At 39.5% G+C, this 16,416-nt stretch overlaps 1 protein-coding gene across 4 annotated transcripts in view; it reads left to right on the forward strand.

Annotated features, from left to right (window-relative positions):
* Positions 1-16,416, forward strand: part of SAAL1 (serum amyloid A like 1) — a 52,066-nt gene that overhangs the window by 8,630 nt on the left and 27,020 nt on the right. For all 4 annotated transcript variants that reach the window (XM_087433132.1, XM_087433130.1, XM_087433131.1 and 1 more), the window contains exons 3-9: positions 164-247; positions 4,046-4,125; positions 6,154-6,213; positions 6,343-6,458; positions 10,850-11,030; positions 12,929-13,011; positions 13,098-13,286. In XM_087433132.1, coding sequence (XP_087289258.1) covers positions 164-247; positions 4,046-4,125; positions 6,154-6,213; positions 6,343-6,458; positions 10,850-11,030; positions 12,929-13,011; positions 13,098-13,286 — 793 coding nt within the window. The remainder of the gene's footprint in view (positions 1-163; positions 248-4,045; positions 4,126-6,153; positions 6,214-6,342; positions 6,459-10,849; positions 11,031-12,928; positions 13,012-13,097; positions 13,287-16,416) is intronic.

Genomic DNA, 16,416 nt, shown 5'->3' on the forward strand with positions numbered 1-16,416 from the left:
TCTCTGTTGACACAATTCCTAACCTTATGGGTTTTTTTTCTCTTGTGCCTGAAAGGAAGTATATATGGAATTAAGTTTTTTGGGTTTTTTTTATGGTTGCCTAAGCTCTGGGGTTTAAAGAGGAATATTCAACATCCAAGTTAATGATCATTTTTATTTTTAGGATGTGGCTTTATTTCTCCAAGAATTTAATGCTCCTGACATATTTATGGGAGTGTTGGCCAAATCCAGATGTCCTCGATTAAGAGTAAGTATGTACATTTCTAAAGCCTTCCTCTTTGGAGCAATAATAGCAGATAGTATATTATTTTTCTCACTTTAATTTTTTGCTGGCTACAAATCAGTCTGCAAATGTTTATTGACCACTAGATACTAGATAATGGGCTATTTAAAATTATTAGAGTCATAGAATTTTAGATTTGGGCTGAACTAGGGAGATCAATACTTTCATTTAACAGTTGTGGAAACCAGATTAGCACAACCGAAGTTACGTCGCTAAGATGTGGCAGAATAAGGAACAGTGCCTAGACGTCCCATCGCTCAGTTTATTGGTCTTTTTTATTTATAAAATCCTCCACTGCTTAAAAACTTTCATTCTGAATTCAGCCTATTGCTCAGGACTGTCCATAATCTGAATCTAATTCATCTTCTGCAGCATAAAATCTCCACTGCAGATGGTCCTTCTAATTTAGCCAGGCCTATCTGCTCCTCCTCTCAGGAGCGTACTGTGATCATCAGCACCCCCTTGCCTCCCTTTGTCTGCCTTCCGTCCCTCTCAATCTTCACATCAGTTATTCCAGGTAATATTTTTCTTCCAAGTCTTCCCGAAGAAGTAAGCTCCACTGGCCATTGCTGATAGTTAAATCCCCAAAACAATTATCTGTACTTCTCATTTAGGTTTTATCTGTGTTCTGTGCTTTAGTACCATTTAGGTTGCCATGTGACATGCATATCGTGGGTGATTAGTAAATATCTGTTAAGTAATTATAATTATGAACAACTGTTACTTACTGAGTATTTGATTTTACTGCCCTATGAGGTAGGCATTTATCTCCACTTTATAAATAAAAGAACTAAGTCTCAGGCTAAGAAATGTGTCCAGGGTCACACCAGTAGGAAAGAATGGAGCTTGGATTTGAGCCTAGACCTGTCTGTCTTCAGTATAACTAACCACCGTACTATACTGCCTCTCTTTCTTTGAGTTTATAAAGTGGAGAATTCTGTATTATACTTTTTCACCTTGAGTGTTGAATTAAAATTCTATTTAGTAGAATGCTACACCTGAATTGGAGTCTAACGAACCACTTTTTCTTTGGCTCGTTATGTTAATATTATAAAGATTTGACAGTTATATGACTTTTCTCCTGGATTTTTCTAATTTAAATATATTAACTCACGATTAGTACTTAAAGAAAATAAGCTTATGTCAAGAATGACTCCTTTCTGAGTTAGTCATATCATTACATATGTCTGTGAGCCACAGCCTGTCTACGGCAATGATTCTTAGTCTTGGCCACACAGTAGAATCACCTAAGACATGGGTATTCAAACTTCAGCATATCCCAGAATCACTGATTACTGGGCCCACTCCCAGAGTTTCCGACCCAGTAGGCCTGGGGAAGAGTTGAGAATTTCTAACAAGTTCCCAGGTGATGCTAGTGCTCTGGACCCAGGGCCCATTTTGAGAAGCTTTGCCCTAAGGAATGTTTAAAAATCCTGAGTCAGGCCATACCCAGATCATTTAAAACAGAATCTCCAGGTGTGAGGCTCCAACAGCTTTTAAAGTTCCCCAGGTAAACCCTGTGAGCAGCCAAGACTGAGAAAGTTGGCCTTTGATTGGAAGTTCAATTATTCCCTCTTTAGTTTGTAAGAGAAATGGGTATGTTTCTTTTCTGCCTCTACTCTCTTACTCTTTTCCCGACATTGACCACCCACATTTTATTAAAATTCTCCACTCTTGAAGCTTCAGTGCCACCTGACTCTCCTGGTCTCTGACCCCTTCAGTCACTTTTCTCTCACTTTCATTGGCGTTTTTCTTTCTTGAGTGTGGACTCCTTCTAAGGTGTAGACCCAGATCCCTTGTCCTCTTTATATTCATTTTCTTAGGGAGCTTGTCCACTCTTTACATCTTTAAGTTGCAAATCTTTTTTGTTTTTTTTGTTTTTTTTGTGAGGAAGATCAGCCTTGAGCTAACATGCATGCCAATCCTCCTCTCTTTTTGCTGAGGAAGACTGGCCTTGGGCTAACGTCTGTGCCTGTCTTCCTCCACTTTATATGGGGCGCCACCACAGCATGGCCTGACAAGCGGTGCATTGGTGTGCGCCTGGGATCCGAACCCGGGCCGCCAGCAGCGGAGCGCCGCACTTAACCACTACGCCCTGGGGCCGGCCCCTAAGTTGCAGATCTTTGCGTGTGGGATCAAAGCTCTGACCTCCCTTCTCGTTTCTGGTGCTGCATCTCCAACTTGCTTCAGGCATCTTCTGTTTGCATGCTGCATTTTCCACTTCAAAATTCCATATGTCCTAACTCAGTGGTGATCACACTTTCTGATCATAAAAATCACATGGTCTGCTTGGTAAGGAGTAGCTTCTCAGGCCCTCCCCTGAAGATTCGATTCCATAGATCTGAGATGGGACTCAGAAATCTGTACTTTTAACATGCTCCCTGAGTGATTCTATGTTCCAGCAAGTTTGGGAACGCTGTCTTAGCTGAATTTTATTGTATTCTTTTCTATGATTTCTTTTCCAATTTTCCTGTCAGTGGGACCGTTGTCTCCTGTGTCTGGAGAAATGAAGCAACTTGAAACCTAAGAGTCATGTTCAGCTGCTTTCTCTGTTTGCCTCCCATCAAATTATTTTGCTTTCACCTTGAGTCTGTCTCAGCTTCATCCCTTTCCATGCCTGCCATCACCACCCTCATCTTCTGCACCTTGATACCTGAGATGCAGTGTGGCATAGTGGTTTAGTACTCAGGCTCTGGAGCTCTGCTGTTTCCTAGTTGGAAATCCTGGGCACGTTGCTTAACTTTTCTGTGCCACAGTTTCCTCATCTGAAAAATGGGGATAATAATAGTACGTACCTCATGAGTTATCACATGAGATGACAATGGAAAGTGCTTAGAGTAGTGCCTGGGCAAAGCAGGAGCTAAATAAACGTTAGCTGTTATTACTGAGGTTATTAACTTGCTTTAAAGTTTCTTCACTGTCTTGCATTGTGCATTTTGCTGCCAGAATAATCATCCGTGTTGTCCCCTTCTCCTTGAGAACCTTCATGGCTCCTGATAACCTCCTAGATTATGTCTAAGCTCTTCAACATGGCTTTCGGGCCCCTAGTGCTGGTCCTTGTTCCCTGCCATGTTTATCTCATGCTGTTCCCCCACCACGTGCTCAGCCCAGCTGCTTTCTTTACTGGCCCCTGTGTTAGCCATGTACATCATTCCCTTCCCGCCTCTGCCAACACTTGCCCCCTTGTTTGAGTGTCTGTCTTCTTGTTTGCACGTCTAAATCCTACCAACCATTTAAGATTCAGTTCACCCATAAGATTTCTTCTTCTGTAACTCCTGCCAGTGTTTGATCTTTCTCTTTCTTGTGTCTTTCATTCCTTCTCAAATCCTGTAAACTTGTCATGGGTAGGGTGCAGGCAGTGTACTTCTATATTAGTTTTATATGCTGCCTACCCTTCTCTTCCCCCCCCAAACTTGGCTCAGTGGAAGGGTTTTTTTTTTTTTTTTTGTGAGGAAGATCGGCCCTGAGCTAACATCTGCCAATCCTCTTCTTTTTGCTGAGGAAGACTGGCCCTGGGCTAACATCTGTGCCCATCTTCCTCCACTTTATATGGGATGCCACCACAGCATGGCTTGCCAAGCAGTGCGTCAGTGCGCGCCCGGGATCGGAACCAGCGAACCCTGGGCCGCCGCAGCGGAGCGCGCGCACCCAACTGCTTGCACCACCCGGCTGGCCCCTGGAAGGTTTTTTTTTAAGTTATTTATTTTGTATATATGTCTTTCACCTCAGAGCCATTATGACCTGTGAAATTTGATTTGGCAGGAAATCTGTGTGGGAATTTTAGGTAATATGGCCTGTTTCCAGGAGATATGTGTGTCTATCAGCAGTGATAAAAATCTTGGGTAAGTTTTACTACATAATAATTATGTTTTTTAAAAATAGATTCATATTTCGTATCCCTAAGAAAATCCTAACACATAGGAGAGATAGGAAAATATTATGAAATGTAGTACTTCCTTTCTCCTGATGAACACTCTCCAGGAACTCCATTGTGTGTTGAGGGTAGCTAAGGGCTTCCACTCTATTTACGGACATGATTCAGGATTTAGACGTGTTTTCTTTATCAGTAGCAAAGGGACCTAAATCATCAGCAGGTAGTAAGCCAGGTAAGATAAGTGGGCAAAGCTGGAGATGGGGGCTCCTGACCAGAGTCCAAAACAGTTTAGGCTCACGGAATCCAAGGGCTCAGAGAGCTAGAATTGGGAGAAACTAGACTTACAGGCCAGGGTCACCCTGAGAAGTCTGACTTAGATCAGGGGGTGAGACTTGCCAACAGACTGGAAGGTACAGGGTTGCCTCTGGGATTCAAAGGCTTTTGTACTTCTGCTTGGAGGCTGGTTCTCTTCTACGTGCAAGAAAGTGTTAGGCAGAGGGTTTTTTTAATGGTGGAAACCCTGGTAGTTACTTTAAGAGGTCTGAGAACACCCTTGAATTATATGCTAAATTTTGTGAGTGTATTCATTTTGTGGAAGGAGGGTTCATGGCTGTTAACCAGAATCTCGAAGAAATTTATGCCCATAATAGGTTAAGAAAAGTGTTTTGGGTGGTTATTGTCAGCTAGGGCTGTGAGGGTTCATCACAGGATTCAAGTGCCTGGGTCTCTAAAATAGAGATGATTATCTTTTCTAGCTGTGGAGGGACTTTAAGATCCTAGTTTAAGGTATTTATTCCTCAGTAATTTACAATCATTCATGGAGTAAATGACTCAGGATTATGTTTGGTCTCTAGTGGTCCCTATCAAAAAATCTGAGAATGAGTAATGTTAACAGCTTTTGTAAATTCAATTAAATGCTTAGCTTAGGGGGCCGGCCCCGTGGCTTAGCGGTTAAGTGCGTGCGCTCCGCTACTGGCAGCCCGGATTCGGATCCTGGGCACGCACCAACACACCGTTTGTCCGGCCATGCTGAGGCCGCATCCCACATACAGCAACTAGGGGGATGTGCATCTGTGACGTACAACTATCTACTGAGGCTTTGGGGAGAAGAGGGGAAAAAAAAAAGAGGAGGATTGGCAATAGATGTTAGCTCAGGGCCGGTCTTCCTCAGCAAAAAGAGGAGGATTGGCATGGATGTTAGCTCAGGGCTGATCTTCCTCACAAAAAATAAATAAATAAATGCTTAGCTTAAATTTAATATGGAACAGTTTACATTGTTGATAGGACATAAATTTGTTCAACCACATTGGAACAGTTGGGCATTATCTAGTCAACTTGGCAGATATGCATATGCTGTGCCCAGGTGATGCCACTCATAGATATCTGGTCAGAGAAACTGCACACCTGCATCAGTATAGTCAGACAAAAAGTGTTACGGGAGCCTTGCTTGAAATAGCCCCAAACTGGAATCAACCCAAATGTCCATCAGTAGTAGGCTGGAAAAATAAATCGTGTTATAGTCATACAACAGAATGTTCTGCAGCAGTGAGTCAAAGAACACTAGCTACAAGAGCAACGTGGGTAGATCTTAAAGACGTGGTGTTGAGCAAAAGAACTTAGACTCAAAAGAATACATAAAATATAATTTCTTTCATATAATGTTCAAAGCCAGAATATATAGAATAATAAAACTGTAGAATAAAGCAAAGAAATGATTGCTGGGAAAGTCAGGATAGTAGTCATTTCTAAGTGGGAAAGAGAATTGTGATTTGGAAGGGACATATGTGCTATGGAGGTGCAGCACTGCTCTGTTTCTTGGAAACATAAATGTTTGCTTTATAATTATTCATTAAGTATAGATTTGTATCTTATAAGCTTTTCTGTATATATGCTGTATTTTACAATGAAAATGTTGACAAAATTAAATGAAAACTGTACCTTGGTATTTAAAATGAGAGCAGTAAGGCATATTGGGTTACCTTTTTTGTCTTCATAGACAGGTATTATTGCACTGTTTGTATGATTCAGACCCTCCTACTCTGCTGGAAACAAGCAGGTATGCTTCCTCTTTTTATGGATTCTGTATACTCATAAGAGACTCTAGGACAATAGAGATAATTCTTCATTCTTGAATTTCCTATACTGTTTTTGAAATACAGATAGTAAGCTCACATTTATCATGCAGGTTGTTGCTTACTTGCCTTTCCCAGACAGAAGTGGCCAGTGTCTGGGTTGAGAGAATTCGAGAACATCCAGCTATTTATGATAGCATTTGCTTCATTATGTCAAGTTCAACAAATGGTAAGTCACCATGAATCTAGGAAAAATTTTTTTGGTTATATTTAATTGTTAGGAAACTGTGTAATTATTTCTGAAGCTCCCTTAAAAAAAGTGTGAAGTGAGAACGTATTTCAATTCAGGATCTAAAATTGCTTCTTAAACTCCCGTTTAAAAATCCCCCATTTAAGGGCTGAACTCTCCAATCAAAAGACACAGAGTGGTGAGATGGATTAAAAAATAAGACCCAACAATTTGCTGCCTCCAAGAAACACATCTCAGCTCTAAAGACAAACACAGGCTCAGAGTGAAAGGATGGAAGACAATACTCCAAGCTAATGGCAAACAAAAGAAAGCAGCTATTGCCATGCTTATATCAGACGAAGTTGACTTCAAGATAAAACAGGGAATGAGGGGCAATATATAATGATACAAGGGACACTCCACCAAGAAGACATATCACCTATAAATATATATGCACCCAACACAGGAGCACCAAAGTACATAAAGCAACTATTAACAAACCTAAAAGGAGATATTAACAGCAACACAATAATAGTAGGGGATCTTAACACTGCACTTACATCAATGGATAGATCATCCAGACAGAAAGTCAATAAGGAAATAGTGGACTTAAATGAAAAACTAGACTAGATGGACTTAATAGATATATAGAGAGCACTCCATCCAGACATAGCAGATTACACATTCTTCTCAAGCACGCATGGAACATTCTCAAGGATAGACCATATGTTGGGAAACAAGGCAAGCCTCTATAAATTTAAGAAGATTGAAATCATAACAAGCATCTTTTCTGACAAGCATCTTAGTGCCATGAAGCTAGAAATCAACTACAAGAAAAAAACCAGGAAAGTGACAAAGGTGCGGAGACTAAACAACATGCTGCTGAACAACCAATGGATCATTAGAGAAATTAAAGGAGAAATCAGACATATCTGGAAACAAATGAAAATGAAAATACACCGTACCAACTCATACGGGGTGCAGCAAAAGCTGTCCTGAGAGGGAAACTTATAGCAAAACAGGGCCACCTTAACAAACAAGAAAAAGTGCAAATAAGCAACCCAAAACTACGCCTAACAGAAGTAGAAAAAGAAGAACAAACAACGCCCAAAGTCAGCAGGAGTGAAATAATAAAAAGTAGAGCAGAAATAAATGAAATTGAAACCAAAAACCAGTAGAAAGTATCAATGAAACAAAGAGCTGGTTGTTTGAGAAGATAAACAAAACAGAGGAACTCTTAGCCAGACGCACCAAGAAAAAAAGAGAAGGCTCCAATAAATAAAATTAGAAATGCAAAAGGAGAAATTACAATAGATACCACAGAAATACGAAGGATTATAAGAGAATATTATGAAAAACTATATGCCAACAAATTGGACAATCTAGGAGAAATAGATAAATTCTTAGACTCATACAACCTCCCAAACTGAATCAAGAAGAAATAGAGAATCTGAATAGACCAATCACAAGTAAAGAGATTGAAACAGTAATCGAAAACCTCCCCAAAAATAAAAGTTCAGGAGCAGATGGCTTCTCTGGAGAATTTTGCCAAACATTCAAAGAAGATTTAATACTTATCCCTCTCAAACTATTCCAAAAAGTAGAGGAAGTTGGAACACTTCTTAACACATTCTACAAGTCCAACCCTGATACCAAAGCCAGAAAAGGACAGTACTAAGAAGGAAAATTACAGACCAATATCCCTGATGAACATAGATGCAAAAATCCTCAACAAAATATTGGCAAACAGAATATAGCAATACGTTAAAAAGATCATACACCATGATCAATTGGGATTTGTACCAGGGACACAGAGGTGGTTCAGCATCCGCAAATCAATCAATGTGATACACTACATTAACAAAATGAGGAATAAAAACCACGTGATCATCTCAATAGATGCACAGAAGGCATTCGACAAGAGCCAACATCGATTTATGATAAAAACTCTCAACAAAATGGGTATAGAAGGAAAGTACCTTAACATAATAAAGGCCATATATGACAAACCCACAGCCAATATCACACTCAATGGGGAAAAACTGAAAGCCATCCCTCTGAAAACAGGAACAAGACAAGGGTGCCCACTCTCGCCACTCTTGTTCAACACAGTACTGGAGGTTTTGGCCAGAGCAATTAGGCAAGAAAAAGGAATAAAAGGAATACAAATAGGCAATGAAGAAGTGAAACTCTCGCTGTTTGCAGATGACATGATCTTATATGTAGAAAACCCTAAGGAATCCATTGGAAAACTTAGAAATACAACAACTACAGCAAAGTTGCAGAGTACAGAATCAACTTAGAAATATCAGTTGCATTTCTATATGCCAATAATGAACTAACAGAGAACTCAAGAAGACAGTCTCATTTACAATCGCAACAAAAAGAATAAAATATCTAGGAATAAATTTAACCAAGGAGGTGAAAGACCTGTAAATGACAACTATAAGACATTATTGAGTGATATCAGTGATGACATAAAGAAATGAAAAAATATTCCATGCATGTGGATTAGAAGAATAAACATAGTTTAAATGTCCATACTACCTAAAGCAATCTACAGATTCATTGCAATCCCAATCAGAATCCCAATGACATTCTTCACGGAAATAGAACAAAGAATACTAAAATTAATAGGGGGCAACAAAAGACCTGGAATAGCTAAAGCAGTCCTGAGGAAAAAAAACAAAGCTGGAGGCATCACAATCCCTGACTTCAAAATATACTACAAAGCAATAATGATCAAAACAACATGATACTGGTACAAAACAGACACACAGATCAATGGAACAGAATTGAAAGCCCAGAAATAAAACCTCACATCTACGGGCAGCTAATCTTCAACAAAGGAGCCGAGAACATACGATGAAGAAAGGAAGTCTCTTCAATAAGTGGTGCTGGGAAAACTGGGCAGCCACTTGCAAAAGAATGAAAGTAGACCATCTGCTTTCGACGTACATGAAAATTAACTCAAAATGGATCAAAGGCCTGAAGGTGAGACCTGAAACTATAAAACTCCTGGAAGAAAATATAGGCAGTACACTATTGGTCATCAGTCATAAAGGGATCTTTTCAAATTCCATGTCTACTCACACAAGGGAAACAAAAGAAAAACAAGTGAGACTTCATCAGATTAAAGAGCTTCTATAAGGCAAATGAAACCAACATCAAAATGAATAGGCAACCCACCAGCTGGGAAAAAATTTTTGCAAACCACATATCTGACAAGGGATTAATCTCCGTAATATATAAAGAACTCACACAGCTGAACAACAAAAAAAAACCTGATCAAAAAATGTGCAGAGGAAATGAACAGACACTTCTCCAAAGAAGATATACAGATGGCCATTAGGCACATGAAAAGATGTTCAGCATCACTAATCATCAGGGAAATGCAAATCAAAACGACACTAAGATATCACTGTACCCCCACTAGGATGGCTATAATCACCAAGACAAAAAACAACTAATGCTGGAGAGGCTGTGGAGAAACGGGAACCCTATTTCACTGCTGGTGGGAATGCAAACTGGCACAGCCTCTATGGAAAACAGTATGGAGATGCCTCAAAAAATTAAAAATAGAAATACCTTATGATCCAGCTATCCCACTACTGGGTGTCTACCCAATGAACCTGAAATCAAGAATCCAAAGAGGCTTATGCACCCGTATGTTCATTGCAGCATTATTCACTATAGCCAAGACATGGAAGCAACCCAAGTGTCCCTCGGCTGATGTGTGGATGAAGATGTGGTGTATATATATACAATGGAATACTGCACAGCCATAAAAAAAGACAAAATTGTCCTATTTGCAACAACATAGATGGACCTGGAGGGTATCATGTTAAATGAAATAAGCCAGAAAGAGAAAGACAAACACCGCATGGTTTCACTCATAAGTGGGAGGTAAACTAACACACGGACAGAGAGAACTGTATGGTGGTTACCAGGGGCAAGGGGGGTTGGGGGGTAGGCACAAGGGGTGAAGGAAGAGGGCCAGTCCCGTGGCCTAGTGGTTAAGTTCGGCGCGCTCCACTTCAGCAGCCACGGTTCTGTTCCCAGGCGTGGACCTAGACCCCTGGTCGGTGGCTATGCTGTGGTGGCGGCCCACATACAAAATAGAGGAAGATTGGCACAGATGTTAGCTCAGAGTGAATCTTCCTCAAGCTAAAAGAGGAGGATTGACAACAGATGTTAGCTCAGGACGAATCTTCCTCAGCAAAAAAAAAAATGAAGGAAGATAAGCAAATTTAAACAAAGGAAGTAAATAAATTGGCCCTGCAATAGGTAATGCTTTGGTAAGATTTGGCTTTCTTGGATAGCTTTCAGAATTTTGATTATTGCTTTTAAAATTTTGTGTCTCATTTCAATATCTGTTTTATTCTCTACAGTTGACTTGCTGGTGAAGGTGGGGGAGGTTGTGGACAAGCTTTTTGATTTGGATGAGAAGCTAATGCTGGAGTGGATTAGAAATGGGGCTGTTCAGTCTCTGGACCAACCCCAGGAAGATTCCGAAGAGCAGCCAGTGTTTAGAATTGTGCCCTGTGTACTTGAAGCTGCCAAACAAGTACGGTAGGCGAGTTCTTTGGTGCAAAGTGTTCTGGGAAAATCCAGTTGCTAGAATATCCTTGGATGTAAGTTTTCATTTCCTTTTGACAGGATGAATAGCACACAGCTCCTTGCTCTTTGCAAGAATCATAATGGTTACAAAGTACCTCTTATAATGTGACTTAGCTATAGGCTGTTGTTCAGCATTAATTATGGTTACTGTCTTGAAATCTGCAGTTTTGTTTAATTTAAATCAATAGAAAATATTTTCTTGTGCTTTATGTTCCGTTGAACGTCTAACAACTTCTTCAATTAGAATGTCAGATACATTTGTTTTCTTGTTCCTTGTGTATAAATGCCGGTCTTGGGTAAGTGACTGACTTTTGGGCTCTGATGTCTTGCCAAGAGTGATCACTAGGTCTTGTAGGTCATTGGAACTGTTTATTTCTAGTCACTAGACAATTAATTTATGAATTGATCTGCTTAATGGTCAGTTGTGCATTCTTAGCGCTTAACAACCCACCTTAAAGCCTTTTAATTTTATGTCCTTTATCCAAGTGACAATTAAACTCATTCTCTTTCCCCCAAACCTGCTTCTTCAGTATTGCCAATCTCAGTGAATGATGCAGTCATTATCCCATTTGGATAATGTGGAAGAAATATGGAAGCCTTTACTGACTTTTCCCCATCTCACTGTTGCCCGTGGCCAGTCAACATCAAGCCTTGTTCCTGACTTTGTTCCTGGGATCCCATCCGTGCCATCACCAGGCCACTGTCTCTCAGCTCAACAGCTGCAACATTATCTCACCTGCGTTCCCTGCCTCAAGGCTTCCTTCTTCCAAGCCTCGACTCTAGAGCCCTCTTTCCAAAGCACACACTCATCACCTCACTGTCATGCTTCAGACTCTTCAGTTGCCTTCCTGAGGATGAGGTCCAGATTTTTTAAAAATGTGGCTTATAAGGCCCTGCACAGGCCTCTGCTTCCTTATTCCTTGTGCTCTGTTTCAACCATATGAAATTTCTTTCATTTCTTCAACTGAACCAAGCTCTCTTGCCTCCAGGCCTTTGCATACTATGTCTCCTCTACTCCACACATTTCTTTGCCGCTTCAGGTTTCTGTGTAAACATCGTTTCTCTTGGGACACCCTTCCTGACTCTCCAAACTAAATTAAGTCTGCTTGCTCTGTGGTCCTCTAGCACCTTGGACTTCCTCTAGTGTTACTCTCATAGCGCTTCCTTGTAATCACCCCTCTAATTATTCTCTTTCCTTTTAGACTATAAACTTCATGAAGGTAGGGACAGTGTCTTGTACATCTGTTTTCCCAGCCCCTGTCATAGTGCCTGAAAGCAGTAGGTACTTAAATATTTGCTGAACCATCTTTTTAATTGTTCACTATCTTTTCACTTAATTGTTTGGTTGAAGAACTAAGACTGTGAGTTTCTAGGAATCCAAGCTGTTGATCACAAAAATTATACTTATATGGTTTTAGTATTCTCAGCTAGGGAGCCAAGATAATACTATGAAGTTTTAGGAACATGGTTATTGTCAATGCTTGGTGCACTGGGCCTGTCATTCATTTTATAAGTCTTAGCATTTTTTGTTCTGATTATTCAAGTAAACCAGAATGATGGAGTACCACCTAGCAGGTTTCTGCATTGTTGCTTTTGTGGGACAGGGCCAAAAAGAATTCTTACCTCTTGTCCTGTGTGTTGATTATATTCCATAATATTTGTTTGTTTGACTGATTCCCCTATTAGAATGTAAGCTCCAGTGAGCACAGCAACTTTGTCCTGTTCCCTGTTTTATCCTCAGCACTTAGGGCAGTGACTAGTAGAGTGATAAATATTTGTGAATGAATGAATGATTGCAGTCCCATAGACAGTAAAGTTGCTGAGTCAGTGCTTTTGCTTTTTGTATTTAGTTCTGAAAATCCAGAAGGGCTCGATGTTTACATGCATATCTTACAGCTGCTTACCACAGTGGATGATGGAATTCAAGCAATTGGTAAGCTGTTTTATGGGGAAGCACTATGCTTACTCATTTAATTGTTGTCTGTTTTTAAATTACTACTTTTCTTTATCATCTTTAAGTACAGTGTCCTGATACTGGAAAAGACACTTGGAATTTGCTTTTTGACCTGGTCTGCCATGAATTCTGCCAGTCTGATGATCCCCCCATCATACTTCAAGAACAGAAAACAGTGCTAGCCTCTATTTTTTCGGTGTTGTCTGCCATCTATGCTTCACAGGCTGAACAGGAGTATCTAAAGGTAGAAAAAGGCAAGTATCATTTAGTTCTCTGAGTTAAGTTCTAGTCTATCAGATTTTAGAGCCGAGGCTTGTGTTTGCTGTTTATTTGGTTTCTTTCTTCCATTCTTTTTTTTATCTCTCTTTTGTGCTTTTATTCCCCTGATTACAAAAATATAACATACTCAATACAAGAAAATCTGTAAAATTTATGAAAGAAAACATAGTGCTTGTAATCCCTCCATCAGAGATAATTACTACATATTCACGTGCATATATGTTTTTAAGTCCTGCTTTTTAGGCACCTTTCTTCATTTAGAAGTATAAAATGAATATTTTCCCATGTGAACAAATGCTCTTTTACAGAATGAACTTAATGACTGATATTAAATCCATGACCCACCTAGAATTTTTTCTGGTGTTACATGTGAGTTATGGTTTGAACTTTTTCCAGATGGCTCCCCAGTTGTCTGTGAAGAAACCAGTTTATCCACACTAGTTTGAAATTTCATCATTACTGTTTTAAATTTCCCTGTGTGTTTTGTTCACTTCCATTGCTCTATTCATGTGTCAGTAGCCATAGTGTTTTAATCATTAAAGCTTTATGTTTTAATACTTAGTAGGGCTAGTCCCCTTCATTCTAATTTTTCAGAATGTTTTTGACTATTATTCTTGTTTAACACTGAATTAGACTAAGTTACAAAAAACAGAAAATCTTCTTGATAGTTTTATTGGGATTATGTTAAGTTTCTAGAGTATCCAAGAACATATTGTACTTTTCCACTTGTTCGTCTTATTTTGCATCCTCAATAATGTTCTATGATTTTCTTCATAGAGATATTGCACATTTCTTATTAGATTTATTCCTAGATATTTTATCTTTTGCATTGCTATTGTCTGTGATGTCTTTTCTTCCATTGATTATTGTTGTTGGAATATATGAAGGCCATTGTGTTCTCTATACTAATTTTGCGTCTAGTAACCTTACTAAATTCTCTTACTGTTTTTAATAGTTGTTCCAGTGATGATCTTGGGCTTTATCTGATACTGCTTTGAGTTTGTTAGACATGTTTTATCACTTTTCTACCTCTGATTTCTTTCTCTTATCTAGTGGGTCGCCTTGTACCTCTGATGTTAAATAATAATGATGGTAGAAAATGTCCTTACCTTGTTCCTGACTTTATTGGGAATGATTCTAGAGTTTCACCATTAGTCATGATACTGTTTTGGGCTTAAGCTATTTATGTTTTTCCATTTAAGGAGATGTTAATCTATTCCTATTTTATTAAAAAAGAGTTTTTAATAAAAAATGGATGTTGCATATCTTCAAGGGTCTTTTCTGCATTTATGGTAAATAAGTTACCTCATTGAGAAGGTGGCTTTAAGTACAGACTTAAGGGAAATAATGGAGTGAGTCCTGTGAATACTTGGGGAGGAAAGCGTTGCAGACAGAGGAAACAGCAGATGTCAAAGCCTGAACGAGAAGCGTGCCTGGAATGTCTGAGGAAGAGTAGTGAGGCCCTGTGTGGGTGGGGAGGAGTCCACCCGGGAAAGAGAAATAGCACGTGGGCCAGAGAGGCGAGAGGGGCTAGAGAGTAGAGGGCCTGAGTCAGCCTTTACTCCAAATGAGATAGGGCACTGCAGAGGGTTTTAAGCAGAGGATGGACAGATAGGAGCTGGCATTAATAGGTCCCTCTGGCTGCCGTGTTGATAAGAAACAGAGCGGGGCAAAGGTCCACCAGGGAGACTAGTTAGGACGCTGTGTGAACTTGAGGCAAGGGATGATATAACATGGCTCAAGGTGGTAACAGTAGAGGTGGTGGAATAAATAGTCAGATTTTGATCATTTTTAGGTAGTGCCAACAGGATCTGCGGACAGGATGGGGAGGGTGAGAAGAGAAAAGTCAAGATATATCTGGCAGTTTTGTCCAAAAGACTTGCCATTTCCTGAGATGGGAAAGACTGATTTTTTTGTTTTCCTTTCTGTTTTATTGAGATATAATGGACATACAGCACTGTGTAAGTTTAAGGTATACAGCGTGGTGACTTGACATACATATGCTGGGAAATGATTACCACAGTAAGTTTAGTTAACGTCCTTCACCTCACATAGTTACAGGAAAAATGTTTTTTCCCTTGTGATGAGAACTTTTAGGAGGAAAGACTGGTTTAAATACGTTTGAGGTGTCTTCTCGCTGTCCTAGTGGAGGTGCTGAGTGGGCAGTTTGTAATCTGGCTCCGAGGAGGTGGCTTGAGCTGGAGTATAAATGTTGGAGCTGTCAGTTGTCAGGTCGATGAGCTCTTCTGTGCCTTAGTGCTTTCTTTTGACTTGATTTGATGTGAAATGAAAGAAAAATTGATATCTTTTACAATTACTATGTCTCTTTCATGTTTTGTCATTTCTAGTTTGCTTAATGAGTATTACATCACGTTATTTGCTGTATAGACATTCATTATAAATCGCCCATCTTTGTCTCTTTTCATACTTTTTTGTCCTGAATCCTGTATATCAGATATAAACATCACACCCCGTTTTCCTTTTGTTTGCATTTGCCACTGATACCTTTGCCTGTCCTTGTCTTTTCAACCTTCCTAAATACTCTGCTTTAGGTGTGTTGATTTCTTTTCAGTAGGTAAGTTAAACTCATTTAAATTTATTGATATGGTAGTTATGTTTGCTCTAAATGCTATTATGGTATATTTTCCATTATGTATATTTACAGTTAAATAAACCAGCATATGGTTTCTTTGCTTTGTTTCTGTGTGGAGTTCTAACATTTAGGAAGGTGTGTATTTGTGGTCTAGTGGTTACCTTTATAATTATAACTGCTCCCAAAATATAATTATAATTGCATGCCAACTTTTTTTTAATTCTTAAAATCTAATAACTTAAGCAGTATATCTTAGTGTTGACAATTCCTTATCACCTTTTCCTGGTACTTTCAAACTATAAATTCAAGTCTTGAGGGTGGCATTCCTGAATTATATAAAATATTAAAAAAAAATATTTGTTCTGTTCCATCGTTTTGCGTTTCTTCTTTGAGAGTTACAGTCTTACGTGGAATCTCCTTTCCATGCCTTTGTTTTGCTCTCCCTTCCCCCCTCCACGCCCAGGCTGTGTTCTCAGCAGCACCTGCTCTACTTTGTGCTCCTGTCCATTTGT

Source organism: Ceratotherium simum, chromosome 7 (assembly GCF_057802395.1).
Source record: "Ceratotherium simum simum isolate JZ-2026a chromosome 7, ASM5780239v1, whole genome shotgun sequence".
NCBI classification, from domain to species: Eukaryota; Metazoa; Chordata; class Mammalia; order Perissodactyla; family Rhinocerotidae; genus Ceratotherium; species Ceratotherium simum.